The 17452-nt window shown below is 36.9% G+C and overlaps 2 protein-coding genes across 8 annotated transcripts in view; one reads left to right on the top strand and one right to left on the bottom strand.

Moving 5' to 3' along the window:
* The window catches only part of LOC129778783 (serine protease inhibitor 28Dc-like), a 90564-nt gene that overhangs the window by 46712 nt on the left and 26400 nt on the right, over positions 1-17452 (top strand). For all 7 annotated transcript variants that reach the window (XM_055785891.1, XM_055785890.1, XM_055785888.1 and 4 more), the window contains 2 exons: positions 9454-9525; positions 9589-9996. In XM_055785891.1, the coding sequence (XP_055641866.1) occupies positions 9464-9525; positions 9589-9996 (470 nt within the window). In that variant the 5' untranslated portion in view covers positions 9454-9463. The remainder of the gene's footprint in view (positions 1-9453; positions 9526-9588; positions 9997-17452) is intronic.
* The window catches only part of LOC129778784 (serine protease inhibitor 28Dc-like), a 77589-nt gene that overhangs the window by 49066 nt on the left and 11071 nt on the right, over positions 1-17452 (bottom strand). The gene's annotated exons all lie outside the window — the stretch shown is intronic.

The raw sequence follows: 17452 nt of genomic DNA, 5'->3' as shown, positions 1-17452 counted from the left end.
TCGAAAAAAATTGTTTAGCACGAAAATTATGTTTCATCAATACGGTCGTGTACATCAGTGATCAGATAATGTGAAAGCCATGACCAAAACAAAAAATCAGGACTCGACCACTCACTGACAAATTTCGGGAAGGTTTATAGAATTACTAGGGAACTCGCTCTCGCGGATAATCGAGGTTCTACTGTACAAGCATAAGTTTGAAAAGAATGTTATGCTGTATATTGCAATTTCCGGCAAAGAGATTTCAAAGCCCTGGTTTAACAAACCGAGCGGGCTTGCCATCAACCAGAAGGTGTACCGGGAGGAGTGCCTGGAGAAGATTATGGTTCCGTTCTTAGAGGAGCATCATTCTGATGGGAAGTACGTTTTCTGTCCGGACAAGGCATCTTCCCATTACGCCGAGAAGATGTTTGCGTACCTCGAGAAAAAAAGAAACCCAACGTAACCCGTTATGTGCTCCCGTGGCCGAGTGGTTAGCGTCCTACATTGTCACACCGAGGTTTCGGGTTCGATCCCCGTTCTGGCCTGATGATTTTTCGCCAAAGCAATTTCTTCCGACTTGCACTGTCACGCGTATTCTAGAGCTTGACACACCAGAATACATTCAAGGCGTTTTTTTCGGCATAGAAATCTCAGCTAAGTACTACTAATAAAAATGACGCAAGTAACACTTATGTTGAGAAGGCCAAAGTTCTACTGGGAATGTTAGTGCCATCCAAGAAGAAGAAGACGTATCCAAGAAACGGAACCCGACCATCTTGCCCCAGTGCCGTTCTCCAAAAAAAATGTTATTGATTATGGTTACGCTCTCATAAAATATCAGTCATTATCAAAATTGGACATATGATAAAAAAAATTGATTTTATGTAGATGTCACCATATGCACAAAGTGTCAATAAAATTTCTCTATATGAAACATTCGAGACTGTGCAGTTATCGGCGATTTTCGCTGCCACACAATTCCGGAATTCTTAGGGTGCCTAACGGAATACAACTGGTTTGATTACAAAGTCGAAACAGGTTGACCTGCAGGTTAATTATCGGCGTCAATTGGATCCGATTTTCAGCGACAAGAATCTCTAAATTTAATTCTCTCAACATTTCATATCTACTGTGAGTATGGTTATATTGTTTCGAATGAGTCAGCAAAACGAGAACCTTCAAATGTGGATATTTTTAAACTGATAGAAACATAGTAATGTTATAATGCTGGATTACTCTGAAGGAATAACATCCTGGCAGCTTTTATTAGCTGTTACTTCTCAGCAATTCGTTCAAAACGTGCTCTGAAATGTTTCGAACGTTTCACGAATATGAGGTCAGTGTCACAAAACTAGCTTCATTGTGATGATATACATTGATCAATGGAAAATTTTGCGCTCGTGGTAATAGAATAAATTATTTCAACGAATAAAATTAAATTCTAAAACCCACGAACAATGCTATCCAGATGTTCACTCTCATCAGCATTCCATTCAATATTCGCTAAACTATGTTCCATCCCGGAATGTGCAATGTCATCGTGTGGGATTTCCCAGCGACCGAACCGGTTCGGACTCTTCTGTCTGAAAACTTCATATGTATCTAGAAACGATCGTCAAAACAAAAATAATGTCGCCAACCCGTCCCGACCGAAATAGTGTTAATCATATCTAACATCGTTGGCCAAAGCAGGAAATCGAACCGCAGCAGGGTTTGGCTCAGAGGGAATTGCAATTTTTTTGAGACAGAGACATCAAAGCGGATAGCCAATCGTAAGAGAGATTTATTGCTAATCAAATCGTGTTGAATGAATTATTCTTTTCCATTGAGGAGCGTCACGTCCCGGGGCTTCAGTCGAGGTCGATGATAATATAATTAATGCATTTCGCTAATTGAGTTTTGATGTAGCAAAGTATGATGTCCAACAGCAGTAAATGGGGCATCATTTTTCTTAGCTACATGGTATAATATTGTTCGTGGAAACGTTCCAAAACATATGCAAAGATATGCTAAATAGATGTTCATTTGATTATCGGAAAGACGCTACAAAAGATGAAATTGATTATAATTAAAAAAAATTCGATAATATCAAGCGTGCAAATTGAGATCTGTAACACTTTATTGTTTATAGGTTTTATTTCAAAAAGCCGGTTTGATTCTTATTGTTGGAAGTATTGTCCATTGCTACAACATTTTCTAATCTTTCATATGAATTCCTCGTCTAAACTACTGGTCATTCAAAGCGATCCAAGAATCTTCCCAATATTCGGTCTCTTCATAAAAGCGGAAGTGTTGCTCAGCCAGGCGACATGAATCGGAACAAATGGTAGACGGAAGGGGCGATATCTGGGGAATACGACGGGTGGGGTAGAACGTTTCATTGATAATTTCATAATTTCAATGCATAAGTTGTTTAAACTCATGTGATGGGTTTGCCTTAATACAAATGTTCATAATACACAGCCCTGAGTTGATCCCACCAAATACATATTATGAGTTTCGAACCAGGGATGTGTGGCTTAGCCGTAGATGTTGGTTGATGGCTCCTTAACCCCACGATTCTTCTCGTGAGATTAGTCAGAATGGATCCTCATTTCATCCTCGGTAACAATAACAACCCCTACCACGCTTTGATGCTGGTCTCTCGGTTTCAATTCGTACGGAACCCAGTTTGCGAGCTTTATGGATAATTAATAATTTGGAAATTTTGGATTTTTGGAGTTATGCCTAGTGATTCTGATAGTTTCTGTTGTGTTTGACTCCAACTCTCATGAAATTCTCCAATTCTGCATCCTCAGACGTTTTCACCTTTACGGGATTTACCTTGTCTATGATACAAAAATCTCCACTTCTGAAGCGTTGAAACCCTTCGCGATACGTTTTTTCACAAAATGCGAAGCTCCTCGCAATTGACGCTTTGTTGAATCGAATGTTCTTTTTCTTCTCGCATGGCACTAACGTTCTGAGCAGAGCTTTCGCCGTCTCAACATACGTATTTTTTTTATTAGTAGCAGTACTTTGTTGAGATTTCTTTTGCCAACTAACACGCCTTGAATGTATTCTAGAGTGACAAGTGCAAACCGAAAGAAATTTCTTTGACGAAACCAAAACGGGAATCGAACCCGAACCCCCGGCATAATAATGTGTGACGCTAACCATTCGGCCATGGGAGCACTCTGACTCGCAAATCTAACTCGAATGTTACAATTTACAATTGTTTTTTTTTATTTTTACAGGCTCAGGCTTACAAAATTTTCAATTGTTTCTCAAGAAGAACCCATGTTTACATCAATTGCTGTAAAAATGTATTATTCACTATAGGAAGCGTTGCGGTGACAATGGTTCAGATGGAGTCGGAAACATTAAAAAACGTGAAGATTTCATACCAAAAATATCGATTGGGAAGTTGGAACTAATTATATAATAGGGGCAGTTGAGATTTCTTATGTTCCCTCGAATGCTGGGTTGTTCAAAGGTGAACTACTACTACGGAAGCCAGAAGGGACCTGGTTTTACCTTTCCGCTGCACTCAGTTTGGTAGGCAAGCTACCGGTGAAACCGTAGGGATTGTTCTCAAATTTTGAGAACGGACACATTTTTGCGCCGGAGATTCCCTTGAAAGATAAACGATTGCCCTCGTTTGATGTGTCCGCTTCCATTTCGGCAATTGGCAGCGTGGCGAAGACATTGTTTGTGATGATCGGTTGTTATTGTTGCTGGGTCAGTGGGGAAACGCTCTTCAGGATTTTCGCGATAGTTCGCATAGAACGTTCAACCAGAACGCTTCAATTTATCCCTGATATTTTGAAACGTTTCTTGTGTGGGGTTTCCCCGCAATACGGACACTTGGGTTTCTAATCTTTGCAACGTTCGCCCACATGTTACTCTCCGAAAGTGGTTTGAGGACAAAAAGTCTCACATGTAATTTCAATGTTTTCCCCTTGATGGGGAACTGTTTCGAGCTGGCGGCAGCCCAAGTTCTCGGCTGTCATCGAGGGCAGTTTTTTTTAAATGGCCAGCACATCTACTTGTACGATATTTGGCACATCTGAATTTCATCTGAAGGACGATGGTTGAGTGGGATCACGAGCAATAGATGGGGAATGCGAGTTCAGAAGTTGAGTTAAAATGGTCGGTTCGGGGGATGGAAAGGAGAAGTGTTGCGTACAACACAATCTGTTCATAGCAATAGCCAACTGTTCCATCTCTCCAATACAGACATTACACTCGTTCATTGACGAGATAAATTTCTCCCCAAAATTGGTTGCATTTCACATTCAAACTGAACATCAAAATATAAAAGTAGAATTGCCACACAACTGCTTCATTTGTGTAGTTTGCCAGGTTTGCCAGTTCGCCACAAAAGTCTTTCCCAAGACTGAAGAATTAACATTAAAGTTTTCTGCAGCTGCACTTATTGCCGTTGCAGTTGATTTACTGCCCCACCTGAGGACATTAATTCAGCCTGTAACGCTAATCCACCGCTGGGATTACTTCACCGTACCATCGAGTGCAAGAAGTCGCAATTGAAGACCTTCCGTTGCGAACACAGGTTGCTGTTTATTTTAGGGAGGGCTTCTTGGGGCGGGGTGACTATTCTCTGGAAAAAAAATTGTAAGGGGTTGTATCTAGGACACGACCGCATATTTTCGACGTAGAACTACGCAATTATATTATCCTATCCACTTGTTAGCCATTACGTTTACCTGTAATAGATTATGTTCTTCGTTACAAGTAAATTTGATGAACGTCCTTTTACGTTCGATATGATGTCTAGGACTACCAAAGTATGTGATCGGAAGAATTGTCAAACGATCATTGTATTTTACATTTCCCTCTGAAATTATTGCACATCTCATGTTTACGTAGTTTTCGAACCGCGAAAGTTCATTCACCTCTAGTATCTGAAATGACGAATTTCCCAGGCTTCTCAGTTTAAAAGTACATTTTATGAACACATATTCCGTCTGCACAATGACAAGCGAGTACAAAAATACTCAACACCAAAAAATACCCCCTTGCATGTATTTGCAAAGCGGATTCCCCCAGACGCATTAATTTTGAAGTCCATGTTAGGGAAACACAGCTCGGTGGGAACAAAAATATCTCCGACTTGCATGTATATTTGCAAAGCGGATTTCCACAGATACATCGATTTTGAAGTAGGTGTTGGGCAAAACCGTAAATCGGGCCAATCAAAACTTGGCAGTTAGGCAGTTAGATAACGCTTGATATTTACAGTTATTCAATTGTTCATCTCATGAAAAATAATATTTTATTAATTGCGATAGACGCGGAGAAATATTTCTGGTCAATTGACGCAAACATCTTTCCGATATATTAAGAAATGTTCGAGTTATAAGCATTCGAAATACGGGTAGGGTTAGCACATACATCGGCAGAACATGATGAAAAAGGAAACTATTCCAGTTTTCATGAATTTAAACCGTTTAGAGATTAGCGAATTGTAATGTATAGCATATCAAACAAATCTTAGAGAATTTTCGATTCGATTGGTATGCACATCATTAGAATTCGTTCACAGTGAAAATAGTAATTAACGTTAACTTTATTTCATAAAAATGTGACCTGTTTTTTGATTGAAAATACCTAATCGCAAACTAGAAGTGGGTTTTATCTGTGACGATCTGACCCAGCAAACTTCGTCCCGCCCAAAATTGATTTTTCGTTATCACATCCACGTTTTCTTAGAAATCGCACATTCTTGGACGATTGCGATTGCGATCGGACGCAGAACTGTTCATTGATTGATTTACTAATTATTTTTTACTACAAAGTGTTTGTACTTCTACCAAAACTCGACATTATAATATCAGATTATTTTCGGACACAATTCTCGTGCAAGATTTTTCATCCACTTGCAAATAACATGTTTCTCCGTTACATGGAATAAATGTTTTATACAGAAAATATGATAGAATGAAGACAACCCTAAATCGGACAATTCCTTTCTCGAGTTTTGCTCTTATCAACACATATACACTAAAACACTAAAACCTTCGCATGCCAAGTTTGGCTCCATTTGCTTGATTAGATTTCGAGTTATGCAGAAATTTGTCTTTCATTTGTATGGCAGCTCCCCCTAAGAGAGGGGAGGAGTATCTAAACACCATAGAATCATTTATTGCACCCTAAAACTTCCACATTCCAAATTTCGTTTAATTTGCTTGATTAATTCTCGAGTAATGCAGAAATTTATTTTTCATTTGTATGGCAGACCCCCTAAATAGATGTATTCCTCTCATTCTTCTTCTTCCTCCTCTTCTTCTTCTTCTTCTTGAATTATAGAGACTTTGGACATTTGCAATTTACTCCTCTCTAGCCCTGAGAAGAACCCTAGGGGTTAACTCAATCCGAACTTTTTCTCCGCCTGCCTTGACAAAGACACTTCATTGTCGTTCGACGCTCGTCAGCAGACCGTGTCCGTTTCAGCAAACATCAAACGACGATCTTGAAATGGATTTCCGAGCGAGCACCAGTTTATATTCAGACTTGTGATTTCATTAGTCTGTTTTCAAAGCATTTTTCAAGCTATTGAAACAAATTTTCGGGTCAGTAATTTATAAGCATATTACTTTTAGACATTTTATCTTTTGAATAAAATGACAACAATCCACTTCGTTTAGCTGAAAATAATTATTAACGTTCAAAGAGGAATCATTTTCTCCTAGAAAAGACCCAGCACAAATAATACCCCCCTCCCTACATATTAAAATCATCGATCGATTATGGCATTCGTCAACAAATGACGGTAAAACTCCCGCTTTCATCAAGCAATACGGTTTCTTTGATATGGTGGAATATGCTCTACACCATATCAAACATTTTATTTTCTCCGCTATCGAATCCACAGCCAATGTCACCATTTCTAAATAATCTGTATCAATTAGTCATCCACACTTCGTTTTGACGTAGGACTACGTCTTTCATTTCTATACCGGGGTGTAAAATCAAAGTTTCGAAAACGAAAGCGTTACGCCGGAGACCGAGATTTTGAGCGTCAATAGCTCCTAAACAACTGAACGAAATGGTATGATAAACACTTCATTCGAAAGATAAAATGTCTACGCGTTCTATACTTGTTACTTTTTGATCCAAAAGCTTGTTTCAATAGTCTTAAAATTGCTTTCAAAACAGGCTATTGAAATCACCAATCGGTATATAAGCGAGCGCCGCTCGGAAATCCACTCAGTTCTAATTGAACAGCGATTGGAGCATGTTGTCGTTGTTGTGGTGAAGCTCTTCGTTTATCATGAAAGCGCGGATGAACGGTGCCACCAAGAGCCTGTTTGTGCACCTTAGGCCAGAAGAGAATCCATCAGGAGGAGAGTGATGCCACAAACGGTTCCCCGGGAAGAGTTCGGAGCAGCCGCCACACACACACATACACGCGCGGAATTCTTCGTTTGGAAAATAAACTGCCAGTTCCTCTGGGAATTTAAAAATACATTCATGTGAAAGAGTTTATTTGAATGTTTTCTATCCATGTAACACTGTGGCCAAATACATTTGGTTTTGTGATTTTTCAATCAATCGCAATTAACAGGATAGCTTCTGAAGATTATTCTTCCCCATCAGTAGGATATTTCCGTATCCAATATTGTATGCGCCCGCAATCGATTATTGCTCATTCGCTGAAAGTTCCGAGCTCAGAGAGTTCATTCCCCTCTAGTTTGCCTTCCAAATTGCCATCGTAAACCACACCTTCTCTCGATTCAATCACACACAAAAAGCATACTTAAGCGATATTCTGGTGGTGAGACACATTCATTTTTCGTGAGGACATCGACAAGACAACATCGTTGCCTAACGTGCTGGAGGAGGTGGACGGCGAAGGATCGACACATACACGCGCAGAATTCTTTCCGTTTGATCATTTCTGGAAAATAATCTGCCAGTTCCTCTGGGAATATAAAAATACATTCATGTGAAAGAGTTTATTTGAATGTTTTCTATCCATGTAACACTGTGACCAAATATGTTTCAAGCAAGTGCTATTAACAGATGGTTTTCGAATTAGCATTAACCACTGGTGGGCTTCCAGTATCGAGGAAAATGTGGAAATATCTAATCGTTACTGAAAATAATCTGCCAGTTCCTCTGGGAATTTAAAAATACATTCATGTGAAAGAGTTTATTTGAATGTTTTCTATCCATGTAACACTGTGACCAAATATGTTTCAATCAAGTGCTATTAACAGGTGGTTATCGAATTAGTATTAACCACTGGTGGGCTTCGAGGAAAATGTGGAAATATCTAATGGTTGCTGGAAAATAATCTGCCAGTTCCCCTTGGAATTGAAAATTACATTCAAGCGAAAGAGTTTATTTTAATGTTTTCTATCCATAAAATATCCATATAATACATTTGGGTTTGTGATTTGTCAATCAAGTACAGTTAGCAGGTTAGCTTCTGAAGATTATTCTTCAGAACAAGGTTTTTCGTATCCTATATTGGATGCATAAAACCTTGTGGAGGCACGTAACGCTCTCGTTTTCGAAGTCCCCCAAATATTCATTTATTCATTCATTCAGAATGGATTGAGATTCAACTTCAAACAAATGATCTCTAAATCAACGATAGTCCTACGTCACCCTTGCGGTTATGCCATAGATATAACCCACTTCCTGTTTTTGCAGAAAAGAAATGCAATTGGGAGAGAAGAGAATAGTGTTTAAGCAAGCGAGCGAGACCATCTTCCCGTCATTTTCCAATAACGACTAAAGCTTATATACAGATTTGTGTGATTTCAATAACCTGTTTTCAAACCATTTTAGAAGCTATCGAACAAATCTTCGAATCAATAAGTAACAATTATATAAATCTTATACATTTTATCTTTCGAATGAAGTGTTTTTCATACCTCTTCGTTCAGTCGCCAAAAAGTTATTAACGTTCAAAACCTTGCACTCCAAGTGGCAGGCTCTCGTTTCGGAAACTTTGAACTTACATTCCGGTACAGAAATGAAAGACGTAGTCCTACGTCCTATACTATAATAACGGTATCCGATCACTCTAAGGGGAACAGAGGGTACACAGAACGCGTCCAAATTCTCGAATCTGTCTGGCTACAACCATTTACAAATTTATTATTCATATGAAACGTGACATATGAGTGTGAATTCCGATTCATGAAAACGCTCGTTAAAATTCGAATATACCCATTAGGTCCTGAAAGAAACTGAAAGTTGAAAGTTGTCATTATGCCAAATGAGGAGTGGATCAACGGCCGTTTCAAAATCCCCAGCTATCAATGTAATCGACGGTGAACGAATAGAACAAGAGTCCATGAATTATCAAAATTTTAATTGCCTTATTAATAAAATCCAATAGAAAGCCACAGCCGAATTGATTCACATTTTATTTAGACCATATAGACCATTTGGAAAGAATACATGAATGTTTTTTTTGATTTGATAAATAGTTAACAGATTGTTTCTCTATTCCAGATAGTGCAAAATGTGGCTCAACTATACGTTAGCCATATTTCTCCTGGTAATCGCACACGACGCCAGTGGCCAGTAAGCCCAATCGTTGTACAAATTTTGAGACCATATCTTAAACGTTCGTTTTTCTATTTACAGAAACCAAGCGGCTATACTAAATCCCAGGTCCTCGCAAACTCTCGATGTAGTTGCCAACAGCGTGACCAATCTAGCACAGAAGATCAGTCTGGCCATCGCGAACCCAAAAAGCAAAACGGAAATCTTCTCCCCTGTCAGTATAGCGGGTGCCCTCTCGCTACTACTACTCGGTTCCGGTGGAACCACAAAGGAAGAACTGATGAAATTGATGGGCTTCCAGAACGAGCAGATCAGTTTCACCGATATCCACAAAAGCTTCGGCAAGTTGTTCCGGGAGCTGGTGTCCAACGAACCGACCCTGCAAGTCAACGTGCCCTGGCGTGAGACGGACAAGTGCAACAATGTGGACTACGACGAGTACGAGTCGCGAATTGGTTCCCAGAGCGATCGTCAACGGCGAGATGCTGAGTAAGTGGCGAAACTTTGTTTTCCCTTTCACATTCAAGTAGAATCTCATGCACCCATGCATATTCAAATTTGGAAAGTTTTATTGGCGTATGCTTTCGCGAGACTGTTTAATACCCACTCAGTCATTTATTTTTTACTGTCTTCTTCGAAGTGAATTGTCATTGTCGCGATGAAATGTTTGCGAAAAAAAGAGTCTATCGATGTTTCGAGGAGCGGAAGAGATCCATGACAAAAAAAAACTAATTATACAGTGACCATACGATATACAGTGAAAGTTGTGACGCCCGAACGGGACGTGTTAGTTCAGCAAGCGAAGATCAAAAGGTAAATATTTTTTTTGTGTAGTATCTGTTAGCTTATCGATGTTATATAATTGCAAATTATATTTTGCAATACAGTGACATTCACTTTAGATAGAATAATGTTTACTTGTAGTATGCATGCCTTTACCGAATAACACGCTTTATCGTAGTTTTGTATCTAACTTATGGGTGTGGTCTATGGTTCATGGCTTATGGTATTATAATGTATGCTTCATTCATATGTATATTAGCTTATGGTAATCTGATACTCATATACTACTTGACAAAAAAAATATTCTTGAGTCTCTTGCCTATTATTTTTGACATACTTTGAATAGTTTGAAGTAGGAGGTTATAAATCGACAAATTGAAGTGAACCTGTTTCGAAATATTTATTCCAAAACTTATTTCTCGGCAATTTTTAGCATACACATGTGCAGTCATGTGCTAAGACTATCACCCACTCTCCATACCACTTCAAACCGCGAGATACCTCACTTTTCGATGTTTCTCGTTTTCTATGCATTTTAAACTTAAAGGGCTTGTTTCCTTTTACTGAGCTATTGAGCTATAACTACATTACACTATTTTTACTAAGATATAACTACATCGCGTAAAATATATGACGAATTTCATGCCAACTGGACTGGCCGTTGGCAGCACCATCTCAGATAGCAGCGAAACGATGTGGGCGAAAACACATGGGTCTTTTCAAAAACTTTGCACAATTGAAATGTTCAAAAAAGAATTAGAATACTTTTTTAAAAGGGCCATTTTTTTATTTTCCACCAAAAACTATAACTCAAAAAATTTAATACCTACAAGATTTGGGTCAAAAGATAAAATGTAGAAAATTGTTTAAATTTTCATTAAAAAATACCAACAAATTTCGCTGAAAAAAAAATTATTTTAAAAATTAAAATTTCAAAAAATTTCTCACACAAAATCTGTCAGACCTACAAAATTTAAGTCAAGGAATTAAATGTAAGGAATTATTTATGTTTTCATTAGAAAATATCAAGTAAATTGTAGGAAAAAATTCATTGAAAGAAAATAATTTGAAAATAAAAATTCATTTTTCTCGAAAACATGTTGTTCTTAAATTCTGAAAAAATAGATATGAATAAAATAGTTACCCATACATCGAACATCACCTTTTTCGTATTTTTCATTGAAAAATCACTATTAATGTTTGATTCGTAACATTTTTATGTATAAATTATCGCGATTTACATTCTCTGCTATCTTTTTTCTATTCAGAAACATTTCAAACGCGAGAATTTACACACAAAAATGTAACGAGGAAAACATTATTATTTTTCAGGGGTTTCGATACCAAAATGCCCTATATTCCAGAAACTATAAAGGATAGAAAGTTGACGTCTTAGGCGAAAGCCTTTTTTTCCAAAATATATATTTTTATCAAGGCTCATATGGCGTTAGCCTCACGGGGCCGGGGGTTCAATACTTTGACAATTTTTCTTATTATCTATGTTAGTAATATGTAACCGATTACTCGTGGTTGGCCCGAGGTTAGTATTACAAGTGTTTTCGTAATTCGGATGTTGCTGTCTCCAATGCTCTGTACGTGTGCCCGACTTCCTATTGGCAGCTTGTACTTCCTATTGGGATGCAGCTAATCCTTAATCAGCAACGCCCCCTAGTCTGTACCTCATATCTAGCGTGGTGCGTCTTTCTCGACTCGAGGAATCCAGGATAGAATGGTCACTAACCGGCGCAATCATCAGTTCATGTAGAGTTGTCATGAGCGGTACAACCTTTGGCTCTTGTTGAATGACCAGTGGACTGCACAACCTTTGGTCCGTGTATCTGTAAAGAGTGTGTGTATGTATTGCCGCGACTAAGTAAAAGTTTATCGATCGGATAGGTAGGATATAAAACGGGGACACAACGAAGGAAACATCATTAAACGTTGACATCGGCGTTTCTGAGGAACAGGTATAGATGAAGCAGAAGATCAGGATCACGGCTACCTAAGATATCCCGGACGGGGATCTCCGATTGTCTGCCTTGTGCTCTCAGTGCTCTAGAGAGCGAGTAGTATGGAACCGGATAAACGACCAGACAACATGCTCGATGTCGTGGTAGCCATCGCCACAATCACAAAGATTGTTTGCTGCGAGCCCAATGCGATAGAGATGCGCGTTTAGGTTGTAGTGATTGGACATAAGCCGAAATATCACGCGAATGAAATCACGGCCTACATTCAATCCCTTGAACCATGCGCTCGTCGAGACCTTAGGGATAATCTTGTGTAACCAACGACCGAACTCATCTCCACTCCACATGCCCTGCCAACTTACGAGCATGTACTGCCGAGGAATGTGGAAAAATTCATTATAAGCAATTTGCCTTTCAAAAAGAGTGCCTTCTAAAGCGCACACCTTAGCTAGCGAGTCCGCTTTCTCATTCCCCGGAATCGAACAATGAGAGGGAACCCATGCTAAGGTAATCTTGAATAATTTTTCGATCTAAGCACTCAATAGTTGTCTTATTCTTGTTAGGAAATAAAATGAGCGTTTATCAACCTTCATTGAGCGGATTGCCTCTATTGAGCTGAGACTGTCTGAAAAAATAAAATAGTGGTCGATGGGCAATGTTTCAATGATCCCCAGTGCGTAGTATATCGCACCCAGTTCAGCGACATACACGGAACAAGGATCTTTGAGTTTGAAAGAGGCATTGGAATTTTCATTGAAGATGCCGAAGCCAGTGGACCCGTTTATGAATGAACCGTCAGTAAAGAACATTTTATCAGATCTAACTATGCCCCCATATTCTGTCGAAAATATCGGCGGAATAGAATAAGAGCGTAGATGATCTGGGATTCCATGGATTTTTTGTCGCATGGACAGATAAAAAATGACAGAGGAATTGCAAAAGTATGGGAAGCAAACTTGGTTGGAGATGCCTGGTGAAGGGTGCACGTCGTGGGTAAGGTACTCATGGTATAAAGACATAAAACTTGACTGAGGAGTCAGTTGTAGTAGATTTTCGAAGTTATCAATCACCAATGGATTCATGATCTTGCAACGGATGAGAAATCTGTAGGATAATTCAGTGAACCGAAGAGTAAGCGGGGGTACTCCTTGTATATTACTACCTTGACTTAAAACAAAATTAGGATTAGGTGTAATTTTTTCAAACAAAACATGGAAAAGTTGTTGTTAGAAAAACTTATTCCCTGCAAAAGTGCCCATCTTCCGATGTATGGACGACTTGTTGGAAATAATAAGGGCTATTCATATCATTTTTTTGAGAATGAAAAAAATACGTTTTAAAGAAAAATAAATTTTAATTTTTAAAATAATTTTTTTTTAAATTTTTTTTCAAAAAAATTTTGTTAATTTTTTATGACAATTTAAACAATTTTCTACCTTTTTTCCTTTGACCCAAATTGTGTAGGTATTATAGTTTTCGAGTTACATTTTTTTTCGTAAAAAATCAAGAAAAAAATTCTGACCCTTTCAAAGAAGTAGTCACATTCTTTTTTAAATATTTCAAGTATGCTAAGTTGTTAAAAAGACCCATACATTTACATCCATAACGTTTCGCTGCTATCTGGGATGGTAGCATAACCTGAGAACAAATCAAGCAAATGGAACCAAATTTGACATATAGAGGTTCTAGGGATCAATAAATGTTTCTATGATGATTCGACACTCCTTTCCGCTCTCTAAATGAAACACAAATTTATACAGAACTCGAAAACTAATGATGGATTGAATTACCTTCCTCCTCTGAAAGAGGGGGGAGGGGGGTTCCATACAAACAAAAAACAAATTTCTGCATAACTTGACAAATGATAGAGCAAAAGGAACCAAAATTGGAAAGTGTGGATTTAACAGTACAGTAAATGATCCTATGATAGTATGACACCACTCCCTTCACTGGAAGGGGAAGAGGGGTCCCATAAAAATATCACACATACTTCAACCAGCAATGACAACATGACATGACAATTGAAAATTTTCTGAAAACTATGTAGTAAAATGGGAAAATTCGGAAAATTGAATTGTCTTATGGTCTACAATTACATCGTGACAAGCGTTGTTAGTCTATTTGATTTTTGCGCTAACGAAATTGATCTTTGTTCGAAGGTGGAAATGGATTTTTATATGAAAAAACGCACTCACTATATATTATAACTATATATAAAAAAGGGATCGACAAATGTGTTGCGTGATTTGTAAAATTGTGTAAGCGCAAAACTCAAGGATTAAATCGTCCGATTTGAGATGCCTTCATTTTGTTATATTTTCAGTATCAAACATGTATTCCATGTAACGGAGGAACATGTCATTTGCAAGTTATGGAAGATCTTGAACGAGAATTGTGTCTGAAAATAATTTGATATTATTATGACGAGTTTTGGTAGAAGTACTAGGAAACTTTAAAAGGAAAAAGTAAAGGTTCGATTAGAAGATCAATCAATGAACAGTTCTGCGATTGGACCCATGAACATTCGCTTAGTAAGAAAACGTGAATGTTCGAAGGTATTGATAACAAAAAATAAAATTTTGGGCGAAACGAAGTTTGCCGGGTCGGCTAGTTTACTATAAAAAAGGCAATAAATTGATAATATTTATTTTAATACCTCGAGAATGGCTGCATTTAAAAGGTGATTGATAATGATCTTCTTTTGTTTTAAATGACATCAGGATTCATAATTTGTGGCTAAATGATTATTAACATACAAAAATTCAAAGTTTCGAAAATTCATAAAAATCCGATGTTGCACAACGTTCGTCAAAAATAATTTTACCATCTTGAACTGATTCTTCAAATTTTCTGCATGACTTCTATTTTTTATGAAAAAATTAAAAAAAAAATAAAAAGTACATATTCTTTGTACACCCAGGTTTTTTTTACGCGGGGGATACGTACCTCGTAAAAAAAGCACGTAAATTGGAAAATCCGCGTTAATTCCGCGTAAAAAAAACCATATCGCCTAATGATAGATATCAAATAGGACTATCCTTATGTATAACGGAAGTAAAAAGTTAAGCGTTGCTCGCTTCAGAAAACCCGTAGTTTTTCCTGCAATTTCGTTGGTTACTGGTAGCACGGTTTTCCTCACGAATGAACACGAAAAACACGAACAACAACGCACCTGTCCATAACGCGCTGTCGTTGAAGTAATTTTTAGCCTTTTGGGGACACTTTTTACGAACACATGAATATAATACAATTAAAGATTTCAGAAAATAAAAAATATATTACAAAATATAAAAAAATGGGTTTAAAAAAATGTTCTATAATTGTTAGATATTCGTTAGCTAGACATAGTTCTCCAAATTTACTGAAAAAAATTACAAATATCAAAAAAATAGTTCAAAAATAGTAATATATGAACTTATTTGAATATAAATTAAAAAAGTAATTGGTCTAAAAATTCTAAAAAAAAATCTAATTCAAAATTCAGGAATATATTTTTTGTGCTGCGCAACATTGCTAAAATTCTCAAAAAATCACACATATGTATAAAATGTGTAGAAATAAATTTTCCTATGAATTAGAGCAGTACTGAAAATAGCAGTACTAAAAAAAATTGTACTACAATTTTTGATGAAAATTTTTTTGAAAATATTTCTCAGTACACCATACTGCTCATGTTTGTATAGGAGACGTAAGCGACAAAATGAACAAAATCGATCTTTTTGCCGTTATGCATTCTACGCAATGTAATACGTTTGCTCAACGCGCAAATACACTTTTTTGTTCGGAAACATTTGAGCAATTCTAAAAATCAATGTTTGTACGCATAACAGACGTAGTTCCATACAGCTTTCATACATCGTTCGAAAATCATCAATTATCAGTATTCTAGCACATAGAAGCTAAATCTACATTTGAACCACATTATTTGTAGAGTTGAAACATGCCTTTCATGATAATGGCTTATTACTTAGTGTTTTATGATAGATGAATATAAGAAACAATTGAAACACTGCTCATATGATTACTATTTTCTGTACACTGCAGTGCGATGAACGCAGAGAAGTATTTATATTTTTTAATGTTATAATTACCTAAATCTTTGCATCAGCATCTTCATGTAGATAATTAAACAATCAGATCAGTAGTAAAATTAAAATAATATTGGTTCTTTGCATTATAACTCCTCGAATTCGACATCGAATTATTCCACATACTCAGCATTTAGTCATACCGTTGGTGTAAATAAAAAATCAGACTTTAAATAACCAGTCAGTTTAATTTACTTATTTTTATAATTATCAATACAAATGAACAGCACATTTTATAGTGCGTTATCAATATTAACAATACTTCTACAGTCCTTCTAATGTCCTGTTTGACGGAATCCCGTACATCAAAAATCGATGCAGAACTTGTAAATATTCTCATCCTACTCAAAGCTATTGATGGATTCTCACCCAAAAACTCCTGATTTCGATTTTAGTTTATTCAAATACAAACAATAACATAGTTTTGAAAATGTAGAATAAAATATGCGTTTTCAAATGCCACCAATAAACTTTCTTTTTGTTTTACCTCAGAAAGAACGGCAAACAAATGAAAAGAGCGTTTTTTTTTGGGGAAGAATTATTAATAACTTTGAGTGAAGTAGAGATATTGACTTAGTTAGCTTTAAAAGTCATCTGAAGACAGTTTGCATATAGGATTTGAAATCGGAAAGTTAGAGCAAATCAAAAGGTTTTTTTCATGGTCCAAACAACTTAGAAAAAAAAGCGGCGATTCTTAGAGATAGAAAAATACTTTGTTCTACAAAGTTGCCTCAAATAACTGGGACTGTAACATTATCGAACTGTATTTACCTCTATCTATAAAGATAGGAAAGTTATATTTTTTATTTTATCGAAAATTTTGGTCACCCTGTTTTTGAAAACATAAATGAGCGCTATAAAACAAAAACAAAAATAGCACGACTTAGTTTTTTTCGTTTTAAAAAGCTGTCGGATTGACCACAATTTCTAAGATTCTTTCCAACATGATTAAAAAAGCATTAGGGTTCAATCCACGATATATTTAGTTTATGTTGTAGGACCATTTACATTTTAGCCACTGAAGGCTAAAAAAAAAGTATGCGAAATAAAAATAGCACATTTTTTTATTGCCAAAATCAAATTTTATTTCTCATATTACATCAA

The sequence above is a fragment of the Toxorhynchites rutilus genome, chromosome 3, assembly GCF_029784135.1.
Source record: "Toxorhynchites rutilus septentrionalis strain SRP chromosome 3, ASM2978413v1, whole genome shotgun sequence".
Taxonomy (NCBI): Eukaryota; Metazoa; Arthropoda; class Insecta; order Diptera; family Culicidae; genus Toxorhynchites; species Toxorhynchites rutilus.
This window is presented reverse-complemented; position numbering and strand designations above follow the sequence as displayed.